This window comes from Cetorhinus maximus, chromosome 20, assembly GCF_964194155.1.
Source record: "Cetorhinus maximus chromosome 20, sCetMax3.hap1.1, whole genome shotgun sequence".
In the NCBI taxonomy this organism is placed as follows: Eukaryota; Metazoa; Chordata; class Chondrichthyes; order Lamniformes; family Cetorhinidae; genus Cetorhinus; species Cetorhinus maximus.
The window spans coordinates 65,172,452-65,193,373 of NC_135898.1; the positions used below are offsets into that span (position 1 = coordinate 65,172,452).

Genomic DNA, 20,922 nt, shown 5'->3' on the forward strand with positions numbered 1-20,922 from the left:
CTATTTACTAATGTAAGTACACATTGTGCACTGCCTATGTTGGTCAGCAACAATAATTTTTTTTATAAAGAAAATCGCATAGTGCATGGAAGAATGAGCCAAGTACCTCATGGAATAGTGAAAAATAGGTTTGTTCACACAGCACCCCAGAAGCTGATTTTCTAATCTAAACCATGTCACCTCTAGGCAGTGCTAAATGGAAGCTCAGAACTTCCCCCCATAGAAAGAAGGAAATAAATCATAGAATGAGTCATACTGGGTAGCTTTTCCATGTCTCCTAGAGACCATTTTTAATGTTGCAATCGCTGCACATCATGCATGTCCAATGAGACCACAAAGGGAAAAGGAGTGAAGAACACCTTTTAAGCTCAACTACCCCGGTTTTGTTTGTGGCCTAGTATTGTAGCAGGATTGTGATAGCCCAGAACCTCATTTTGAACAGATTTATATTGTTGTTTATGTTTCAAATATATTCATCAACAACAGAAATTTCATTGACATTATCTCCTGTTCCTCACCTCCATTCTCTAGTAAAATAATATATATTGTTATAGAAATGTGATTTTAGAGACCTTATATGTTCTGCGGCTAAAGGATGTGAAGGAATTACTAATGTACTCAGTTCAGTTCCTTCCTGATTCCCTATAACCCTGGCATAGTGTAAGTCTAATACAGTGATCAAATGTTCCTCTGAGTGGCTAAAAACAATTTCATTTGCTATGCTGAAATGTGAACTCCATTATTGAGAATCACAGGGCTAAGAATGGATAATGGTGTGGGTGAGCACTTTGTAGTCATTTTCATATACTTGAGCAATTTTATTTTCAATAACAAGAAGAGTTAAATAGAAAATAATGATTTAATTCATGGGAATAATTCCATTTGTTGTATGTTTTGCTCAGCTATTGCAGGATCATTCCTCAAATTATTTTTCAAGTTAATTAAAAATAAAACTTTGCGCAGAATTATCCCAGGTTTGCATTAAGTGCGGTACCAGGTGGGAGAAAGGATGTTTTATCCACCGGCTGCAATGGCGGCTTTTGGCGCCGTATCGTACCATTCCTGGCGTGTGCCGCCTCATGAGTAATGCATCCACAGGGAACACGCCGGCACAGGATTTGCCTGCAATGCCATTCCTCAGCGCTTCCTCTTCCTCAAACCCATCACACATCCACAGGGATCTCACACGGACAGCAACACTAACTCTCACACACACCCTCACATCTCCATCAGACTCATATCCTCTGGAGCTCGCGTCCTCATCCTGTCCATGGCGCCGTTAACCACACACATTTTCCACACAGTGCCATATGTCCTACTTACACACTCTCCATCTATTTTCATGTCGGAGAAGCTGGCTCACATCAGCAGGGAGAGGTCCCAAACCTGGGTTGGAGTGGCCCACATTAGGCCCCTCACTCACTTTGACTGCTGAGGATGTGGTCCATGCCTGCGGCGACACTGAGGCCAGCGGCGAACACCCACATGAGGATCCTGTGCTACATCGTCCCTCTCTCAACCCAACTGTGAGTGCTCTCTCTCCTGCTTTTTACTTTTCCGCAATGCACTAATTATCTCTACTTTGGTTCACAGGGAGCTCTGCTAAGTGACCAACACCCTCAGCCACCCAATCCTTCAGCTCCATCCAGGTTTCAGCTCCTGCCAAGAGGACACCTCCTCCATTGAAGAGCTGGAAATAAGCAGCCTGGAAGATCCGTCACAGTGCTTACCCACATCCTCCACCAGTGCAGAGACACACAACTCGATGGGACCTAGATCTAGAGCAGGCTCAGGTTCACCGCACAGACACATGTCCGCAGCAGGAGGAGGCAGGTTCAGCCGAGCTCTATGGCACTCGGAGGACTGCTGAGGATCAGGCATCTGTGGGGTCCAAGACAGATGACGAGCCTCAGGATTCAGCCTTCTAACTCATCGTGCAGTCAGCAGAAGGCTGAGGAACATCACAAAGAGCTGTTGGAAGTCCTCAACAGAGCGGCACGTGAGTTGGAGGATTGCTTCCGCCTGCTCTTTGGTGAAGTGGTGCCCACATGTGCGCAAATGGAGGTCTCCATGGGAAGGATGGCGGACGCCATGGAGACTCTGGTCCAGCAGAACGTGCAGACCTGCACTCTATTGCGGTAGCCATGGGTGAGTTCCTGCAGTGGCAACACAAGAGGAAACAGAGCCTCGGCATCTGTCCAGGTGCTCCTTCCCCTCAAGGAGTCAGGCTGTGACCCTTGGGCACCCGAAGTGGGGAAGAGCAGCAGCTGGACACCCCTGGGTCATCCACTCAGGAATCTGAGGCTATTCCTCTTCCTCCGACTCCCCTATGCCTGTGATCCTCTCAATTTGGTCCTCTATAACCGCAAAGGGAGCAGCTGGCCCACAGGAGGACAGCCAAAGCAAACCGGGGCCCTCAAGGCGTCGGCTCTCCAGAGGACGCGCGCTGAAGCCATCAGAGGCAACAGGACCAACCATTGCACAGGCTGTCTCCACCCCCGCTGTGGATGTCAGGGCAGCGCCTAGAAGAAAGGGTCGGCCTAGAAAAGTTAAGAATTTCTGATCACAAGTGGTTACACCCGATGCCAATGGGGGTAGAAAATTCCAGCCTTTATGATAGGAAATTTGGCTTTGTTATTGTTCATGTGTTCCATTGGGAAAATGCAAAGTTCAGTCATCAGGATTTTACTTAGTTTTAATGACTAACCAAATTTGCAGGAACACAGGTTGAGGTAATAATACATCTGCATGATTTAATGGTTAAAAGTGGGTTTAGTTGGCCTTTACCACTGTGGCAAGCTCCCAGTTTCGCCTGAGTTATCGAGGAGGTATTCAGCAGGGTGATATCTTCTCTCACTTTGAGACAAAGGTAAGTTTGAGATCCAATTATCCCAGCCATTCTTGTGCATGACATCATGACACAACAATAAAAAGAGGCTGAAGAATAACACAAAAGGGTACACTAAACAGAAGGAAAGAAAACAAAACTGTTTTAATATATGCTTATGTTGCAGCTGTACATGAATATAATTTTCTTGTCTCTCATCTGTCTGGTCCTGGAGCACATGCCAACACATCCCACTTTGCAGTTTATTTTAATGTTCTACCGTGTAGTTACAATAAGCTTCTCGCTTTCAGTATTATAATCCAAATTCTTATTTTTTACATAAACAAAATGAACTGACACTACATTGACAGGATGTGCAAACATCTGCTTAATTTTAAACTTAATTTTTTTAAGGATTGAAATTTGGTCATTTTTGTTTTACCATTGAATCCTCCTTTAGTTGGAGGGCAAGTTGACTTCCATGGAATCAGCTGCCTTTTCTTGGTGCAGAGGAGAACAATTAAATTAAAGACCTTCCGAAGTGAGGTCCTCTTTCAATGGCACGTAAAGAAGTCGTAGACCTGGTGGGGGAAAGGAAGTTAGAGACCCGTGGGCAATTTGGCGGGAGGAGAATCGGAGGACTGCAGGGCGATTGGAAGCATGGAAGGGGAAAGGTTTAGGTCTGAGGTGGGTGGAAATGGAAGTTTTGTGCAGGAAGGTCGGTGGCGGCATTACTGCTGATTGTCGGGGGGATACACAGGCAGCCAGGCATTCTGAATCCAGGAGGTAGTTATAAAGGCACTCGCTTCCTGGATGTGCCAAGTCCTTGCCTGGATGTAGTTGCTGGGTTTTCTGAGGCTGAAGCTGAATGACAATGAAGCTTGCTGCCTCATTAGCATATTTAAAGTACCAACCTGCCTCCTTGGAGTGGATTGGTCACCCATCCACCTTCCCATCTCAGTTACAAATGGAAGGGGGTGGGTTTGGATCATGAATTTGATTTTTAAGGACTTTAATCCTCCATCTGACCCAAACCCACCTGTTTTTTAAAGTTAAAACTCCCCCCATTGACAGTGAAACATGAATGATTAATCTCAAATTCATATTTAGAATATTTTGATTTTAAAAATTACTAGCCTCATGAAGGTTAGCTGCTAGCAATGAGTTGTAAACAAACAATCGGCTCAGTCTTAACTCTGTGTCAGTCTTTGGTGGGTGAGCATCAGTGTGAACTGGAACCCCATCTGCTCCATGTTTGTATGTCCAGAAATGAGGCAGGTGTATTTTATTTCCTGTAAATTTAAAACCCATTCCAGGTGGACGTCACTAGGAAGCAGTGGAACATCAGGGGGCTCAGAGACCATCCGACAACAGTGGCCATTCCGGATGAGTCTTGCAAATGGGGAGGTGGGGGGAACATGTCTGCAGCAGTGGAGGCCTAAGTTTTCCTTGTGGGGCGTAGAGGAGCACGTTTGCTCCCTCAGACCTTATAAGGAAAGCAAGGGAAAAAAACCATTTTTTTTTGGCCTCTGGTAGCCCTGCATCTGTTTCGCTGCTGCGGTATGGTCTGGTGAAAAACTCACAACAGCATTCTACTTAGGCCCCAAGTTAAAATTGCAGTCAGGTCCTGATGGCTAACATCCATATGTCAAAAGAATCCTGCTGGTTTTGGGCAGGTGTCCTTGCCATATGACATTCTCGACTGGTCATCTCCAGGTGGCTCCCAGGGCAGCCTAGGCAGCTTGGCCAGGCAGGTTGGGTTAAATTGATTTTCCTTTATATTTTCCTTTCCTAAAAAATCCTTCAATGGTTTAATTTGATGGTCAGTTAATAATAAGAGAATAAGAGACTCTATTAATTTGCAGCTAGGGCACTGAAATCTTTTTCATTGAATTCTGAAAATTACAATTAGCTGTCAGTTGCTTCAATAAATTAAATATAGCATTTTCATTTCTGGGTGGCTCAGTGACAATTCAATAATAAATTATAATTATGTGAATTCTTTTGAGATCATTAAGGCTTGTCAAAAGGTTTCATGCAGCTACTTCCCAAATTCAGTTAAAAGTTGCACAGTAGGACTATCCAGTCCCAGCACAGCAGTAGGAAAGTCTGAGGCCCCAACTTAAGTCATGCAGTAAGGGACACCAAAAGTCTGTTGCTAATTAATGATTAAAGTATTGGTGATTTTCTTTCACGGATGCACATTCTGAGATGCGGTTTCACACGGTCAAACTCACTTCTTATATCAAAGCCAGCAAAGACAGGAAATATTCATCCCATCAATCTGAGTTATAATCAAACTCAGCTCTTAGAGGTGAAAGAACTATGTACTAACCCACTACACAATCAAGGCTTTCATTTCTCACTACATTTCTCTGACAAATTTCTCCTCTTCCTTCCTCTCCGTAGGTGCGGACAGTTCCAAAGCATCAAACACCCTCAATATTCACACTATTATTCCTCTGTGAACTTTGAAAGTGAGTGTTGAGAGACTATTCGACTATGATGGGTGAAGGACATCACAGTTTAGGTCAATCCTGTCCACATGAAAGCATTTTGGATGGGGTCACTGGATAATGATCAAGGGAAATACCCACTTCTTCTCTTTCTAACCTAAAGGCGGCTAGGCAGATTGTTGTGCAACTACTAGCACCCATTTCCCTCTTTGTGATCAACGGATTGGAGAAACCTGGGATCTGAAAGTTTCATTTATTCATTTCATAAACTTGCCCTTACAGTAGATTTTTTTTTAAAGACAGTGTCCTGAAAAAACTTTGCTCAATTTAAAATAATGATAAAAATATATCTTCATGGGAGTGGCAAAATTCCATGTGAAACAAGCCTGGTAAAGAACATATGATGGTCCAATCATGTACTTCCTCAATATGTTAATTTAAATATATTTTCTCAGACAAGAGAGATTCTAAACAATTTTTTTTCACAGTTGGAGAACTAATTCACAGAGAAAGTATTTCCTCCTGCTTATTTTCTTTAACTACACAAATGGTACTAAGGAATATGGCTTAACATTTTAGCGTAAAACTATTCCACTGTGGTTTTTTTATTGAACATTCCGCATACCAGCACTGTGTGTCATCCGTGAATGGGGCACAGGCAAAATATCAGACCAATTTTACTTCCTTACTGCTGTATCCAGTAACAGTAATAGGGTTTGATGCCTCTTACCTGCAATGTGAGCAGTTGCAACGCAGTTTTCTCATGCTCAGTGTTGAGCCCTGACTGAATAATCTCAATAGTTTCCACTCGATTTACAGTGGGAGGTCCTGTTGTAGACTTTGCTATCATGCTGTTTTTTTGTCTTCCCTGTTTCACAGTGTCTTTCCGCTTTCCATTTAAATCAACATGATCGCTGTGAAATGTTATATCAGCTGTAAAGAAAATCTCACATTAATTCAGGCAATTGCTGCCATTTAATCTCTGGTGGTGAATTGCAAGCTCACAAAATTGTTAAAATATGGTCTCAGAGGATGTACTTCATCAGCCCTTTTTTAATAAATGGTAAATTTCAACGTTTTGCTCAGAAATAGGACGAATTGTCCAGCATTCTGAGCAGTGTTGCATTTTTTTTTCAGATAAACAGCAGCATTTTGCCTTTTGCTGGCTGAATTCACAGGTTTCCTCACAAAACTGTCTCGGGGTGGAGGGTGCTGGGGGACACATTGAGGGGTGTTTTGATCCGAAGGAGGGGCGGGGGTTGGGGTCAAAACTGGAAAAAATGTCAGCCCATTGAGAAGTTGCCTCCAATCCGCCAACTTCCATGTTTAACTTGTCTACGCTAGACTGCCTGGGTTCAATCCCCTGGAGGAGGTGTTTGTTAATTAACATATGATAATCGCACAATTAGAGCAATAGTTCAACTCACTTTCAAATTTAATGCTGCATCCAAGGGTTTCCTGGGCTTCCTGAGAGTCCCCAGTGAAGACAAGGTGAGACATTTGAGGGGGCTGAATCAAACTCAAGGAAATACTGCAATATGTGCTGCTTTCTTCTCTGCCTGTGAGAAAGGGCTTGTTCACACTAGTTTTGCTGAGAAGTTATTTTCCACATTTAGTGGGGCCTCTGGCAACAGTGGCAAAGGTGGAGAGGGGGAGGGGTGAGGGGGGGTGGGAGGCCACCGAGCAGGGGAACTTGTCATACCCTGTGGGCCCCTTCCTGCAGGGAGCAGTGTCTTTGGCAAGTTGAGGGGCAGCGCCAGATGCCACGAGGTGAGGGAGAAAACAGCAAGGACAAGTCCAGTGATAAAAACAAAAAACTGCGGATGCTGGAAATCCAAAACAAAAACAGAAATACCTGGAAAAACTCAGCAGGTCTGGCAGCATCGGCGGAGAAGAACAAAGTTGACGTTTCGAGTCTTCATGACCCTGTTCATGTTTTGTTGAAGGGTCATGAGGACTTGAAACGTCAACTTTGTTCTTCTCCGCCGATGCTGCCAGAGCTGCTGAGTTTTTCCAAGGACGAGTCCAGAACTTGTGAGTTGCAACGTGTCAGGAGTTAAGGCCATGAATAGGGCAGCTTGAAGCCTCTGACCGTAGCAAAGGAAGCAGGAGGAGGAGAGCAGGACAGCAGTGAGGAGCTGGAGCAGCAGTTCAAGGCTGGTGAGGCACTGCGTTGAGGAGCCGAGGCCACGAATAGGACCGAGATTTAGAGCATCAACCATGAATATTCACTGTAAATAATTTGTTCCTTGAAGTTAAGCTTTCCCTGGAAAATTTATACAGCTTTGATGCCTGTGGAATAAAGGAACCCTGTTTTATAACCTTCATATAGTCCGTGTGCTTAAATCTCACATTACACACACTTTGGAGGTTTTCTCAATCTTATCATAATGATGACACTATAGTCGACTTAGATTGGGCCTTGGGCAAGGCAGCAGCCTTGATCTTTAACTGGCCAGCTGAGAGGAAAACAACAGGAATGGGATTGTTTGTCCAGTATTCTGAACAGAGAGCTAATGTTGCATTTTTTTACCACATGATGTCTTTTGCTGGCTGACTTCATTGTGCACTGGTTTCCTCTCAAAAATATCTGTGGGTGAAAACATTGGGCCTGATCTTAACTCACCCGAAACTCATTCACTTAGACAGAGTTAAAATCAGGCCCAATTATATGAAGTACTTTGGAATATCACTAGATCAGGATGGAGGGAAAAAATCCTCAAAATTGGAAACATACTAAATATGAATGGCTGGAAGAACACAATTGTTAAAAACATGCATTGTTCAGGAATTTTCTTACATTGGAATCTGTGCACAGCATGTAATTTTAACCAAAATTGATTACAATTCTGATGGTTCTGTTGAAAGGTTGTCCACCTAAAATTTTGGCCTGGATTTTTACCAAGTCATGTTACCTCAGGAGTCCTTTAAAAATGGCAGGTGTGTCCCAAATCTGGGATTCCTGATCCCATTCCTGGGCTGTGAGATTTTTGGGAATGCCTTTGAAGGGTGCAGGCTGCTTCCATTGCAAAGATAGACATGTCCTACTCCTCCACAATTTTCATGGAGTCAGGCCAGGTTTTTAAAGAGCTGTGGTTCACAGCCCCAGAGAGGAGTCTTGAACCCTATTGTCCATGAGGGAACCTTTTAAAAGGTAAGCTCAAAAAGGCCCCCCTATTATCCCTGTCCAGGCTGTGCCCCCCATCCACACCCTCAGGTTCCTCATGTGCCCCCTATGCCAAGCTCTGGCATTTCCATACCCATTGATCCACTGTACACTTTCTAGAACCAATGAACATCACAATGTAAAGAGGGACGTGTTAAAAAAAAAAACACTTTGAAAAGATGTACTTCATTGATAAATATCTCCTATGAAAAAAAATGACCGAAATCTAATAAAAATGTCAATCATCCAGACCCTTTGAAGTTTCAAAGACCACAAACCACAAGCACTAGAAATCAGTTGAGATATGTATACAAGCATAGTGAAATTGAGGGCAAAAATCAGAGAGCCTGACTGTCAATCAAACAATGTTCACACTGGGGAGCAGGTGTTCTATTATTCAAACAGGTGCCTGGTCTCTGAGCCAAGTGTACAGGCACGAGAGGCCTGAGAGGGTGGGCGGAAGGTTAGAGCATGGCATTGGGGTATGAGGGGGACATGGGGTGGGTGGAAGGGCAGAGTCCTGCATAGGGAGCATGAGGGGCCTGAGCGGGTGAGTGGGGCTCATGAGGTGGCATGGATGGGGCATGGGGAGTGTTTGGAGAGTGTGAGGGCTGGAGGGCCTGTGTGTGATTTTTTTTTCCCACTGGGACAAAGTACCACAGCACTGAAGTGGGCCTTTTAAACAACTTGCCCCCTCCAATCACCCTCCCCGCCCCGCCACCCCCCGCGCCCAGCAGCTCCTGTGGCTGCCTCCGCACTTCCTTCTAAGTTGGTTGGCCTGACTCCAGCTCTCACTTGGCCCCCAGCAATGAAGATCCCACCTCGGCGGGCACTTTCTCCTGAGGCGGGCAGGCTGAGCCGGGAATTTTCCCAACTCCCCGTACCCACCTCAGGGATGAAAATCCAGGCAATTAACTCTGTTTTTCTCTCCACAGGTACTGCCCGACCTGCTGAATAGTTCCAGCATTTCCTGTTTTTGTTTCAGATTTGCAACCTCCGTGGTATTTTACTTTTGATTACAAAGTTGTTATGCAGCCAGAAATCTGGGTCGTACATCACGCCTGGGACAAATTGCAATTGGAAACAAGAAAAGTAGTTTGCCACAAAGTTAGAAAACAATAAAACAAAAAAAAACTTGTATTTGTATAGTTCCTTTAACATGTTAAAATACCCACCATGTTCCAGAGTTGTGCTGTCAAGCAGAATTTGACATGGAGCCACATAAAGGGAGGTGACCAAAAGCTTGAAAAAGAAGTAGGTTTTAAGAAGGATAAAGAGGTAGAGAGGCTTGGGGAGGGAATTTCAGATCTTAGAGTCTAGGCAGCTGAAGGCACAGCCATCAATGGCGGAGCAAAGGAAATCGGGAAGGCGCAAGATGCCAGAATTGGAGAAGCACAGTGACTTCAGGAAGTAGTAGGGCTGAAGGAGGTTACAGATATGATAGGAATGAGGCCATGGAGGGATTTGAATATAAAGGTGAGAATTTTAAAACTGAGGTGCTGCCGAAGGAGGAGCCAATGTAGGTCAGCGAGAACAGGGATGATCAGAGGGTGGAAATGTTTCATCAAATCAGAGATGTGAAATGCTAACTCTGGCTCAGGTGTGCAGAGTCAGGAGAATCCCAGAGAGATGGCCTGGGCCGGTAGTTCCCCAAGGCCCATACATTCCATGGAGTAAACGGCCCTGGAGGTCGTCAGGATGCTGGATGTTAAAGATGGTGAATCTCCAATAGCAGATGATAAAGGAGATGTTGCCTTGGCACATAGTGGTAATGGTGGCGGTCATGTTGTCACTTCACTCAGCACAATGGGACATTGGCATAAGAGGGGATGCAACAATGGGGCTGTGTCATAAGGACAGTGGGAGCATGAGTAAGGCAGTGGCATGTATCAGAGCATGCTTTCATAGTGAGAAGGGCTAAACCTTACTATCTCATCTTGTGTCTCACTCAGATCCAAGCTCTACTAGCTCTCCCCCCAGGCCCATTTCATTTCTCGGGCATCAAGAGGAGGAAAAGATGCCTGAGGAGGCAGTATCACATCAAATCAGCTTACATCCCATCAACCCAGATACAGGCACTTCGGAGGGATGTAGCTCATGTTTAGATTCAGTGGCACAGGGTGCAACTCACCGCACCAGAGTGCAAGATGAGGTGTCAAAGACATCTGTGCACTCTCAGAGGGAGATGGAAAGTCATGATGATGCTCCAGGGGGGAGGAATGTGGAGCCTCAGGAGTCAGCTTTTGGGGTACAGTATTTTTCCAATCAGGAGCAGATTTATGGACATCTCGTAGAGTTTTCTGAGGCACTGACAGCTCTTGGACTGCGAATGGAAGAGCCCATCACTTTCATGAGCTCTCCACGTTGTCCCAGGGGCTCAACCACATGTGCTCTGACCATGAGAAATCGGCCAATCACATGGAGAGACACATACAGCAACACTCAGAGTGGATACAAGAGCAATGTCTCAGCCAGGAAAGGGTGAAATGCTCCCCGATTAGCCTCAATCAGTCTGCTCAGAGAATGAGCGCTAATATCCATGGAATATATGAGGAGCTACGTACCCTTAACATGACAGTTGCATGTTGGTCCAGTGGTTGCCAGATTTAATGACCGCTGCACGCCAGCAGCCAGCCCCATCAACCCCACCTGAAGGCCAACCCAGGGCTGTGGAGGTCACCAAGGAGGGTGAAGGTGCCAAGAGCTGCTCAGCACCCTCATCTTCCGCCACCTCCCCTGCCCCTCCGCCAGAGCCCTCAACTGCTTCACATGTGCCAGTGATCACGGCTGCCCATGCAGAGATGCCAAGGCTTCAGTCTGAGAGAGGTCCCCAATGGGTGCCTGCACGACGAGGTAGGCCACCATTTTCCTCATTGCCCTTTGGACAGGTAAGTGAACAGCCTGTCTCTGCCTCCTCCGAGGCAACATGGGAGGTACTTTGTAGGAGAGTTTTCAAGCGCAGGGCACCATCTCACCTGGAGACCTAATGGGTTCACTATAGCTAGTGTATTCACATTGTATATAGCACACTTGAGCATTGTCGAACATATTTCTAATCTCTTCAACATGACTCTGCATGTGCGTGTACAATAGGGAGCTCAAAAGGGATGATAAAAATGTGAGTTACCATCTTACCAGTATTATTGAAGGTGGCATGCTGAGTTGCATCTGGATGTGGCTTCACCAGGATCAACGATGTGGCCTGATTGGTGAGGCATATGAGAGCTTCTTCATTGTCTGTTACATCACATAAGAGTCTAGAGGTCAAAGGTTCAGGCACTAAGATGCTCCTTGTATCTTACAATTTCCATCTAAGTGTGCCTTTAAGGGAGGCTTTATGACCCCACTCCATGACCAGATGCTAGTCAGTAAGTGCATCTGAAGCAGGAATGTTGGTGCTAGACATTCATTTGCACTGCAGTGTTGCACTTTAGCCTTGGTTTGAGCAGTGCAGCTCGGTGGCCATGTATTGTCCAGTTAATATAGGTTAGCTGCTGTCGCCACTGCAGTAACTGGATTGTCATTTCTGTTGTCACAGGATATGGTTTGTGTGGTTTGCAGTCATATTTAAGCCATGACTAATGCATGTGATCCCAGTTCTTAATCAGAACCATTGGCCGGAACCATTGTGGCATACATATTTTCAATAAGCTGTAATGCCACAGTTGTCTAATCATCATGTATGAGATGCCACATCTGCATGTATGATGCATCATACACTCATGTCAACGTGTATAGTGTTTAATACCTTCATTCGTGTCATTACCTGCATTATGGGCGTGGCTTGAAGCTCCATTTGGTGAAATGGGTGCATCATTCACGGTCAATTGCATTCATGTGAGGGGGCCAGGATGAAGGGGACTTATTACCATGTGTGTTTGAAAGATGCTGATGCTGATGCGCTGTTTGAATGTGACAGAATCTAAAATCATTGATTTTGCTTCACTCCCTTGTGAGGGATGAGCAGTCCCTTGAGAGACTGTCGCATAAAGGTATGAGGATCTTTATATGGAGGTATGTCACCAGGGACCGTCTGATGGCATTATTATTTTGAAGAAGGTTACGAAAATATGTTCTGGACAAGGACCTGTCTGGCAAGGATCCCCTCTTGCACAGTATCAGCCCTGGATACAAGTCCTTGCCTCCCTGCTGCTCCGCCATTGCCAGGTTCTTCATCCTCATCTGTTTCAGAAAGGCCTGAATGTACCTGGGCTTCCTCCTTCTCCTCCTGTTCCTCATCTTCTTTATCTTCAGAGGTTGAGGCTCTGCCCAGGGCCTCATCATCATTATATTGGAGGCCCCTCCATTGCGCAATGTCATGCAGTATGCAGCATACAACTATTCTTCAAACCCTTGCTGGGGCATATTGGAGAGCTCCTGCTGAATGATCAAAGCATTGGAATCTCATTTTTAAAATGCCAGTGGCCTGCTCGATGATGCTCCTTGTGATGACTTGGCTGCTATTGTAGTTTCGCTCTTCCTCGCATTGTGGGTTCCAAAAGGGGGTCATTAGCTTAGGGGGTAGCCCTTCTCCCCTGAGTGTCATTCCCGGATGTGCATGGGTGGATGAAATAGTTAGGGGAGTTGTGAATTACTTAGTGTGAAGGAGTTGTGCAGCTGCCCAGCTATCTTGTACACACTTGAATAAACACCTTATTGTGGTCACAAAAACCGCCTGCACGTTGGTGGAGTGAAATGACTCGGTTCACAAAGGTGTCTGCATACTGAGTTGGGTCCTTTATTGCTATATGGGTGCAGTCAGTGATGCCCTGCACCTGAGGGAAGTCTGCAATTTGGGCAAAGGCTGTGGCTTTCTGAGTCTGAGACTCCAGATCCATGAGGAAACTAATACACTCCCTCACATGAGCAAACAAAGCAATAGTCACTTCCTTAATGCATCTGTGTGCTGCTGACTGTGATTTACCAGCCAGGTCTCCTGCTGAGGCCTAGAAAGAGCCTGAGGCACAGAGTTCAGTGTGACGGTTAATTCTCAGCCACTGGTAGGGCATGAAGGTCGATGGATTGTGACCTCCAGTTGCTGCTGCACCATGTGGCAAATGTCTGTCAGAACGTCACGGCTCAACCTGAGTCTTCTCTGGCAGTGGCTTTCTGTCATGTTGAGGAATGATGTCCTCATTCCGTACACCCTCCCCACAGCGTGGAACCCGGTTGTCTTCACTCCCTTCCTCTTTTCCGGTTCTCGTGCCGCTACCTCATCCTCATGACTATTGGCCCTCGCTCTGGGCTCCGGCTGCTCACTTTGATGGCTTCTACTGCCTCTATGTGAGAGGGTGCCATGCCAGCATATATGCTTCCTTGGATGAAGCACTATGTCCATCTCTGAAGCATTAATTTCTTTCTTGAACCTGTGTGCAAGACTCAGTGGGAGCAATGAAAGATCGCGCTGGCAGACCAGCAGCCCCACTATCCCACTCCCTGGGTCACGAGAGGACAGTGGGAATTAAGTTCCTGGGACTTTTGGATCAATGAATGAAAACGTCAATATACCTTTACAGGGGTGCCTCACTTCTCCAAGATGGGACGTGGGGTGGGGTAGGGCAAGGAGAGGGGGGCTCTCTGAAGCAAATGCACAAAAAACAGGCCTCCTTTGTCCTGGTCTGCTCTGCGCACTTCATGATTCACGCAGCTGGGATGCAAAAATTGGAAGTCAGTGGAGGCAGCTGATGATTTAAATGGCTAGCTGCCCCCGTGAACCGTGCAAGTGCAAACCCCGCCCCTGGGAAAGGCGGGACAATGTCGGGGAGCCAGCTGACAGGGTTTCCTGACTCCCTGACTCCATGGGGATGGTAAAATTCAGCCCTAAAAATTTGTAATTTGACATGGATCTGATGTGATTTGATCATTACTAGTAACCACAGCACTGGCATCTACCTGGCTATGTGGAAAATTGCCCAGGTATGTCCAGGTAATCCAACCTGGCCAATTACCGCCCCATCATTCTACTCTTGATCATCAGCAAAGTAATGGAAGGGGTCATCAACAGTACTATCAAGTAGCACTTGCTTAGCAATAACCTGCTTACTGACACCCAGTTTGGGTTCCGCCAGGGCCATTCAGCTCCTGACCTCATTACAGCCTTGGTTCAAAAATGGACAAAAGAGCTGAACTCCCGAGGTGAGGTGAGAGTGACTGCCCTTGACATCAAAGCAGCATTTGACCGAGTGTGGCATCAAGGAGCCCTAGCAAAACTTGAGTCAATGGGAATCAAGGGGAAAGCTCTCCACTGGTTGGAGTCATACCTAGCACAAAGGAAGATGGTTTTAGTTGTTGGAGGTCAACCATCTCAGCTCCAGGACATCACTGCTGGAGCTCCTCAGGGTAGTGTCCTCGGCCCAACCAACTTCAGCTGCTTCATCAATGACCTTCCTTCCATTATAAGGTCAGAAGTGGGGATGTTCACTGCTGATTGCACAATGTTCAGCACCATTTGCGACTCCTCAAAAAATGAAGTAGTCCATATCCAAATGCAGCAAGACCTGGACCATGTCCAGGCTTGGGCTGGCAAGTGACAAGCAACATTTGCACCACACAAGTGTCAGACCATCTCCGACAAGAAAGAATCCAACCATCGGCCCTTGATGTTCAATGGCATTACCATCACTGAATACCCACTATCAACATCTTGGAGGTTTACCATTGACCAGAAACTGAACTGGACTAGCCATATAAATACTGTGGCTACAAGAGCAGGTCAGAGGCTAGGAAGCATGCAACGAGTAACTCACCTCCTGACTCCCCAAAGCCCTATCATCTACAAGGCACAAGTCAGGAATGTAATAGAATACTCCCCATTTGGCTGGATGAGTGCAGCTTCCACAACACTCAAGAAACTTGACACCACCCAGGATAAAGCAGCCCGCTTGATTGGCACCACATCCACAAACATCCACTCCCTCCACCTCAGACACACAGTAACAGCAGTGTGTACCATCTACAAGATGCACTGCACGAAGTCGCCAAGGCTCCTTTGACAGCACCTTCCAAACCCACGACCACTACCATCTAGAAGGACAAGGACAGCAGATAGATGGGAACGCGACCACCTGGAAGTTCCCCTCCAAGTCACTCACCATCCTGACGTGGAAATATATCGCTGTTCCTTCACTGTCACTGGGTCAAAATCCTGGAACTTCCTCCCTAACAGCACTGTGGGTGTACCTACACCACATGGACTGCAGCGCCTCAAGAAGGAAGCTCACCACCACCTTCTCAAGGGCAATTAGGGATGGGCAATAAATGCTGGCCCAGCCAGCGAAGCCCACATCCCATGAATGAATAAAAAAAAATTTGTATCTTATTGCACTGATCAGGTCACTAACAATAAACTACTGCACATCAACTATAAAGCATTCATATGAGTTGAATGGGTGCTGGTTTGGTATGTTGAGTAAATAACACATTTGGTCTGAGTTTAACTCAGTCAAAACCCATTCTATGATTGTGAAGTGAATCCCTCCAGCTCAGTGCAACCAGTTTATTTCAGTTTATTTGTGTTCAGCATTTCCATTTGTGCTCTAAAAGTCAACAAATTCTGGGTTGTGACAGTAGTATTGAAATACTTAACATGCTTGTTTGACAGTCCCCTGCCTGCTATTATAATGGGAACACTGACTCATTCCTTAAAAGTGTTGATGTTCCATTAGAACAGGGAATAGAGAAAGGTCGTTCAACCATGTCAAGCATTCCTATGCTAACAGCACAAGTAATAATTTATAATGTTTTAGAATTGTTAATCCAACATTTTTGAAGATTTTGCACACAATATAACAGCAGATTTTTAATGATGAGTGAAATATGACGGACTGTGGAAGCCAATTTTGCCTGAATCCCGCATCTAAGCAGTTGATTCTGAGGATCTTAGCACTTCCACCACTTGCCTACCCTCTGCCTATCAAATTGCCACTGGCCTCATATGAACATGCCAAAGGGAGAGTCTGTGATGAAGGAGCTCCAAGTTTCTTGGGGTTGGACTGCTGTGGTGCCCAGATATGTTACTCACAGTTCAGCAAGATGCAGTGGCTTAAGGATCAACTGCTTGAAATACATTCTGCAGGCTGGAAATGATTTTTTAAGTGCTTTGGATTTTATTTTCCCATTGTGCCTACAGCCTTAATTCAGACTGCTCCTCACTGGGTCAAGCTAGGGGCAGATTTTCAGATCTCTGCAAACAACCCCCTCCCCCCTTCACCCCTTCCAGCCTTACCCTCCTGTTGGATTTCTCAGGAGAAGGTGTGGCATTTCCTATGGGGCAGAGGCTCTTCTGTTTTTTACAAGATGCTATCTGAGGGCTAGGATTACGGGTGGTGATTGGCGTCTCATGCTCTACAGAAAGATTATGGGAGTGAAGTGGCCCTCATCTCCTGTCAGCTTGTTCCTTGGCAACTTGGTATTAGCTCCCATATCCCACTGCAGGGGACGCTTAGATGCCTGACACGAGTAACTGTCCTATGTAGTACACACAGCTCCAACTCCTGGGTGGTTTAGTCCTCATCACCTTTCCCGCCATTATTGTCTTCCTGCTGTGCTGCCCATTGCAATGCCAAATCTGTAGGCAAGGAGAGTAGAAGCTAAACATTGATGGGCAGCAATTGGTGAGATAAGGAAAATATTGTAGTTGTGCAGTGCTTGATGATATGTCAGAGCAACAGTGTGGATGCTTAGTCAATAACATGTCAGTGGATTTAGATGGGGATGCCCCTGCATTAGCCTGTCTTTAGCAGGCATTGCGTGCCAATATGTCCTGAATGAAAACAGATTTAATAAGGCTAAGGTCAGCAGTTGAGGAGTGCGTGGCACGTGGCATGATAAAGTTGAAGTAGGAGATGAAAATGAACAGACTCAGAAAACGCGCATGTATCTCCTTTAAGGGGTTATTTTTTATTCTTTCATGGACCGTGGGTGCCACTGGCTAGACCAGCATTTTTATTACCCATTCCTAATTGTCCTTGAGAAGGTGTTGGTGAGCTGCCTTCTTGAGCTTCTGCAGCTCCTGTGGTGTAGGTACACCCACAGTGCTGTTTGGGAGGGAGTTCCAGGATTTTAACCCAGCGACAGTAAGGAAATGGTGATATATTTCCAAGTCAGGATGGTGTGTGGCTTGGATGGGAATTTGCAGTTGGTGGTGTTCCCATGCATCTGCTGCCCTTATCCTTCTAGGTGATAGAGGTCGCGAGTTTCGAAGGTGCTGTCGAAGGAACCGAAGGTGAGTTGCTCCAATGCATCTTGTAGATGGTACACACTGCTGCCTCTGTGTGTCGGTGGTGGAGTGAGTGAATGCTGAAGGTGGCAAATGGGTTGCCAATGAAGCGAGTTGCTTTGTCCTGGGTGGTATTGAATTTCTTGAGCATTGATGGGGCTGCACTCATCCAGACAAATGGAGAGAATTCCATCACACTCCTGACTCGTGCCTTGAGGGTGGTGGAGAGGCTTTGGGGAGCCAGGAGCAACCAGAACTCACAGAATTCCCAGCCTCTGACCTGCTCTTGTAGCCACAGTATTTATATGGCTAGTCCAGTTCAGTTTCTGGTCAATGGTAAACCCCAGGGTTGATAATGGGGAATTCAGCGATGGTAATGCCATTATATCAAGGGGAGATGGTTGGACTCACTCTTGTTGGAGATGGCCTTTGCCTGGCATTTGTGTGGCGCATATGGGCACAGACTGCTTCAGAACCTGAGGAGTCGTGAATGATGCTGAACATGGTGCAATCATCCCACTTCTGACTTTATGATGGAAGGAAGGTCATTGATGAAGCAACTGAAGATGGTTGGGCCTAGGACACTACTCTGAAGAACTCCTGCAGTGATGTCCTGGAACTGAGATGACTGACGCTCCAACAACCACAACCATCTTCCTTTGTGCTAGGTATGACTGCAACCAGTGGAGACTTTTCCCTCGATTCCCATTGACTCAAGTATTGCTAGGGCTCCTTGATGCTGCACTCGGTCAAATGCAGCCTCGAAGTCAAGGACACCCACTGTCATCTCACCTCTTGAGTTCAGCTCTTTTGTGTATATTTGAACTAAGGCTATAATATGGTCAGGAGCTGAATGGCCGTGACGGAACCCAAACTGAGCATCAGTGAGTAGTTGGTGCCTGCAACACTTTCTTAAAAGGTACAATACCACAAGAGCTTAATTCATCAATTTATTTTTTCCTAATATTTTCCATGTTTAGGCCTCCTGGAAGAACACCATCTTGATAATAGATTTGCTGGGACAAAATTTCCACTGGGAATTCCTGGCATAACTTCTGCAGGAAAAATCATATTTTTCCATAATGTGATATGGAAAATCACATTAGGGGCCATTATGCCAAATCTCTGAGGCCCTTCACTACTGCTGGGGCTTTTGTTTGAAAGTGATGTCAAATCTCATATTGCCCCCACGATAAATACTCTTGATATATAGTCTAATGGAATATCCTGGACAAACGTATTCCAATTTCAAGTTAATGGCAGAAAAATCTCATATAACATACTTTTTGTTATTAATAATGCCATAGCAACACTGAATGCTAGGAATACCGGATCATTCCTGGCATCTAGCACTGCTGTGAAGGTTGATTTAAAATTAAACTGGTCATTTATCTCAGTGGTTGGTTGAGAGGCCTTACTGCGTGCATATTGGCTGCTGCTTTTGCCAACATAAAAGTAATTAATGGGCATCGAACCACTTTGGATAATTCTGAGAATGTGAAGTCTTAAATAAATTTAAGCTCATCTTTCTTTCTTAAACCACATGGTATTTTGTTAATTGGAGGCTAGGAGGATGTGAGAGCCCATATAGGTTCCACTGACTAAATTACAGTAGCAGGGGTGTCGTTTTCAACCCTAAGCAGCAACAACAACTGCATTTCAACAGTTTCTCTAATGTAGCAAAACATTCCAAGGCACTTAACAGGAAGGTTACCAAACAGAATTTGACACCGAGCCACATGGGGAGATATTAGGACAGGTGACTAAAAGTCTGCAAAGGGATATTTTTAAGCAATGTCTTAAAGTACAAGAGAGAGATCCAGAGCTTTGAGCCTCTAGGCAATGATATTTTACCAGCTATTAAGCATACAAGATTGCACTTCAATTTGTAGGGAGTAAGAGATTGTTTATGGGGTTATCTCTTGGCGCTGGCCACATGTGAAATATCTGGTGCTGCTGGAAAATCATAAAATTGATATTATGAATCGTAACCTTTAGAGTGAAGCAGTAGAAGTTAAAGTAGGGTGAGGATGAAATGAGAAAAAGTGGAGTGGAAATGAAGGTGGCGGAGGCCAAAGTGGGGAGATTTGAGGCACTTCACACCCACATGAAAGCAGCGGCCGGGATTTTCCGGCCCCGTTGTGGTGGGACCCGCCGCGGGAGATTCGGTGACCCAGCCAGAAGTCCATAGACTTTTGGCGGGGCCGGACAATCCCAGCAGTGGATGGGGCCGGAAAATCCCGTCCAACATGTTTTCCTATATTTAGTAGGAGAGGTGCACACTGTGTTAGGGCTCTGTATTATAGATAGAGCTTTAGCACTGCCTCTCTGTAACGTAGGAAACTGAATCTTTCCTTGGTGAGAGAATGAGGTAGCAAAGACAGGAATCTCATATGTGAGCCTCATAGTGAACTCGTGGAACCATAGAATAATGTAGCACAAGAGAAGGCCATCCAGTCCATCATGCCCATTCTGGCTCTTTAAAAAGCTATCCAATTCATCCCACCCCCTACTCTTTCACCACAGCCTGCAATTCCTACCCATTCAAATATTTAGCCAATTCAATAATAATTATTGAATCTGCTTCCATCACCTTTCAAACAATTCATTTTAGATCATAACAACTTGGCTTGTCTTTTGCCAATCGCTGTAAATCTTTGACCTCTGGCTACAGACTCTTCTTTCATGGGAAACAGTTGGCCCTCATTCCTTTATCAAAATCCTTCATGATTCTGAACACCTCTATTCAATCTTCCCATAACCTTCTCTGCTCTAAAGGAGTAAGGAGTAAAATCCAGCTCCTCTAGTCTCTTCATAGGACTGAATTTCCACACCCCTCATACCGCTCTGGTAAATCTCCTCAGCATCCAGTGTAGTATCCAGGATTGGACATAATTCATCAACTGAGGCCTAATCAGTGTTTTATAACAGTTTAGTGTATCTTAGTTTTTTTACACTATGCCCAGGATTTTTACCTTCTCAGGCGGGCGTGGCTGTGGGCCCGAGAGCTGTCCAATTAACAGCCAGCCAGTGTGATGAGCGCTACAGTGCTCAGCACTGCCAGGGTTGGGGTGGGGGGTGGGGGTGGGGGGTGGGGCGGGATGAGGGCGAGTGCGGAAGCTCATGCATGCGCAAGTACACGCATTGAAATCTCCCTGAGGCACAGAGCTGCCCCAGGGGAGCTGAAGATTTATAACATTAAAAATAAAAAAGTCAGCAATGTTAAAGACATGTCCCCTCATATGACTCTGTCACA

At 45.6% G+C, this 20,922-nt stretch overlaps 1 protein-coding gene across 3 annotated transcripts in view; it reads right to left on the minus strand.

The window, feature by feature from the left end:
* The window catches only part of c20h10orf90 (chromosome 20 C10orf90 homolog), a 205,660-nt gene that overhangs the window by 46,532 nt on the left and 138,206 nt on the right, over positions 1-20,922 (minus strand). For all 3 annotated transcript variants that reach the window (XM_078564871.1, XM_078564870.1, XM_078564872.1), the window contains exon 6: positions 6,014-6,216. In XM_078564871.1, coding sequence (XP_078420997.1) covers positions 6,014-6,216 — 203 coding nt within the window. The remainder of the gene's footprint in view (positions 1-6,013; positions 6,217-20,922) is intronic.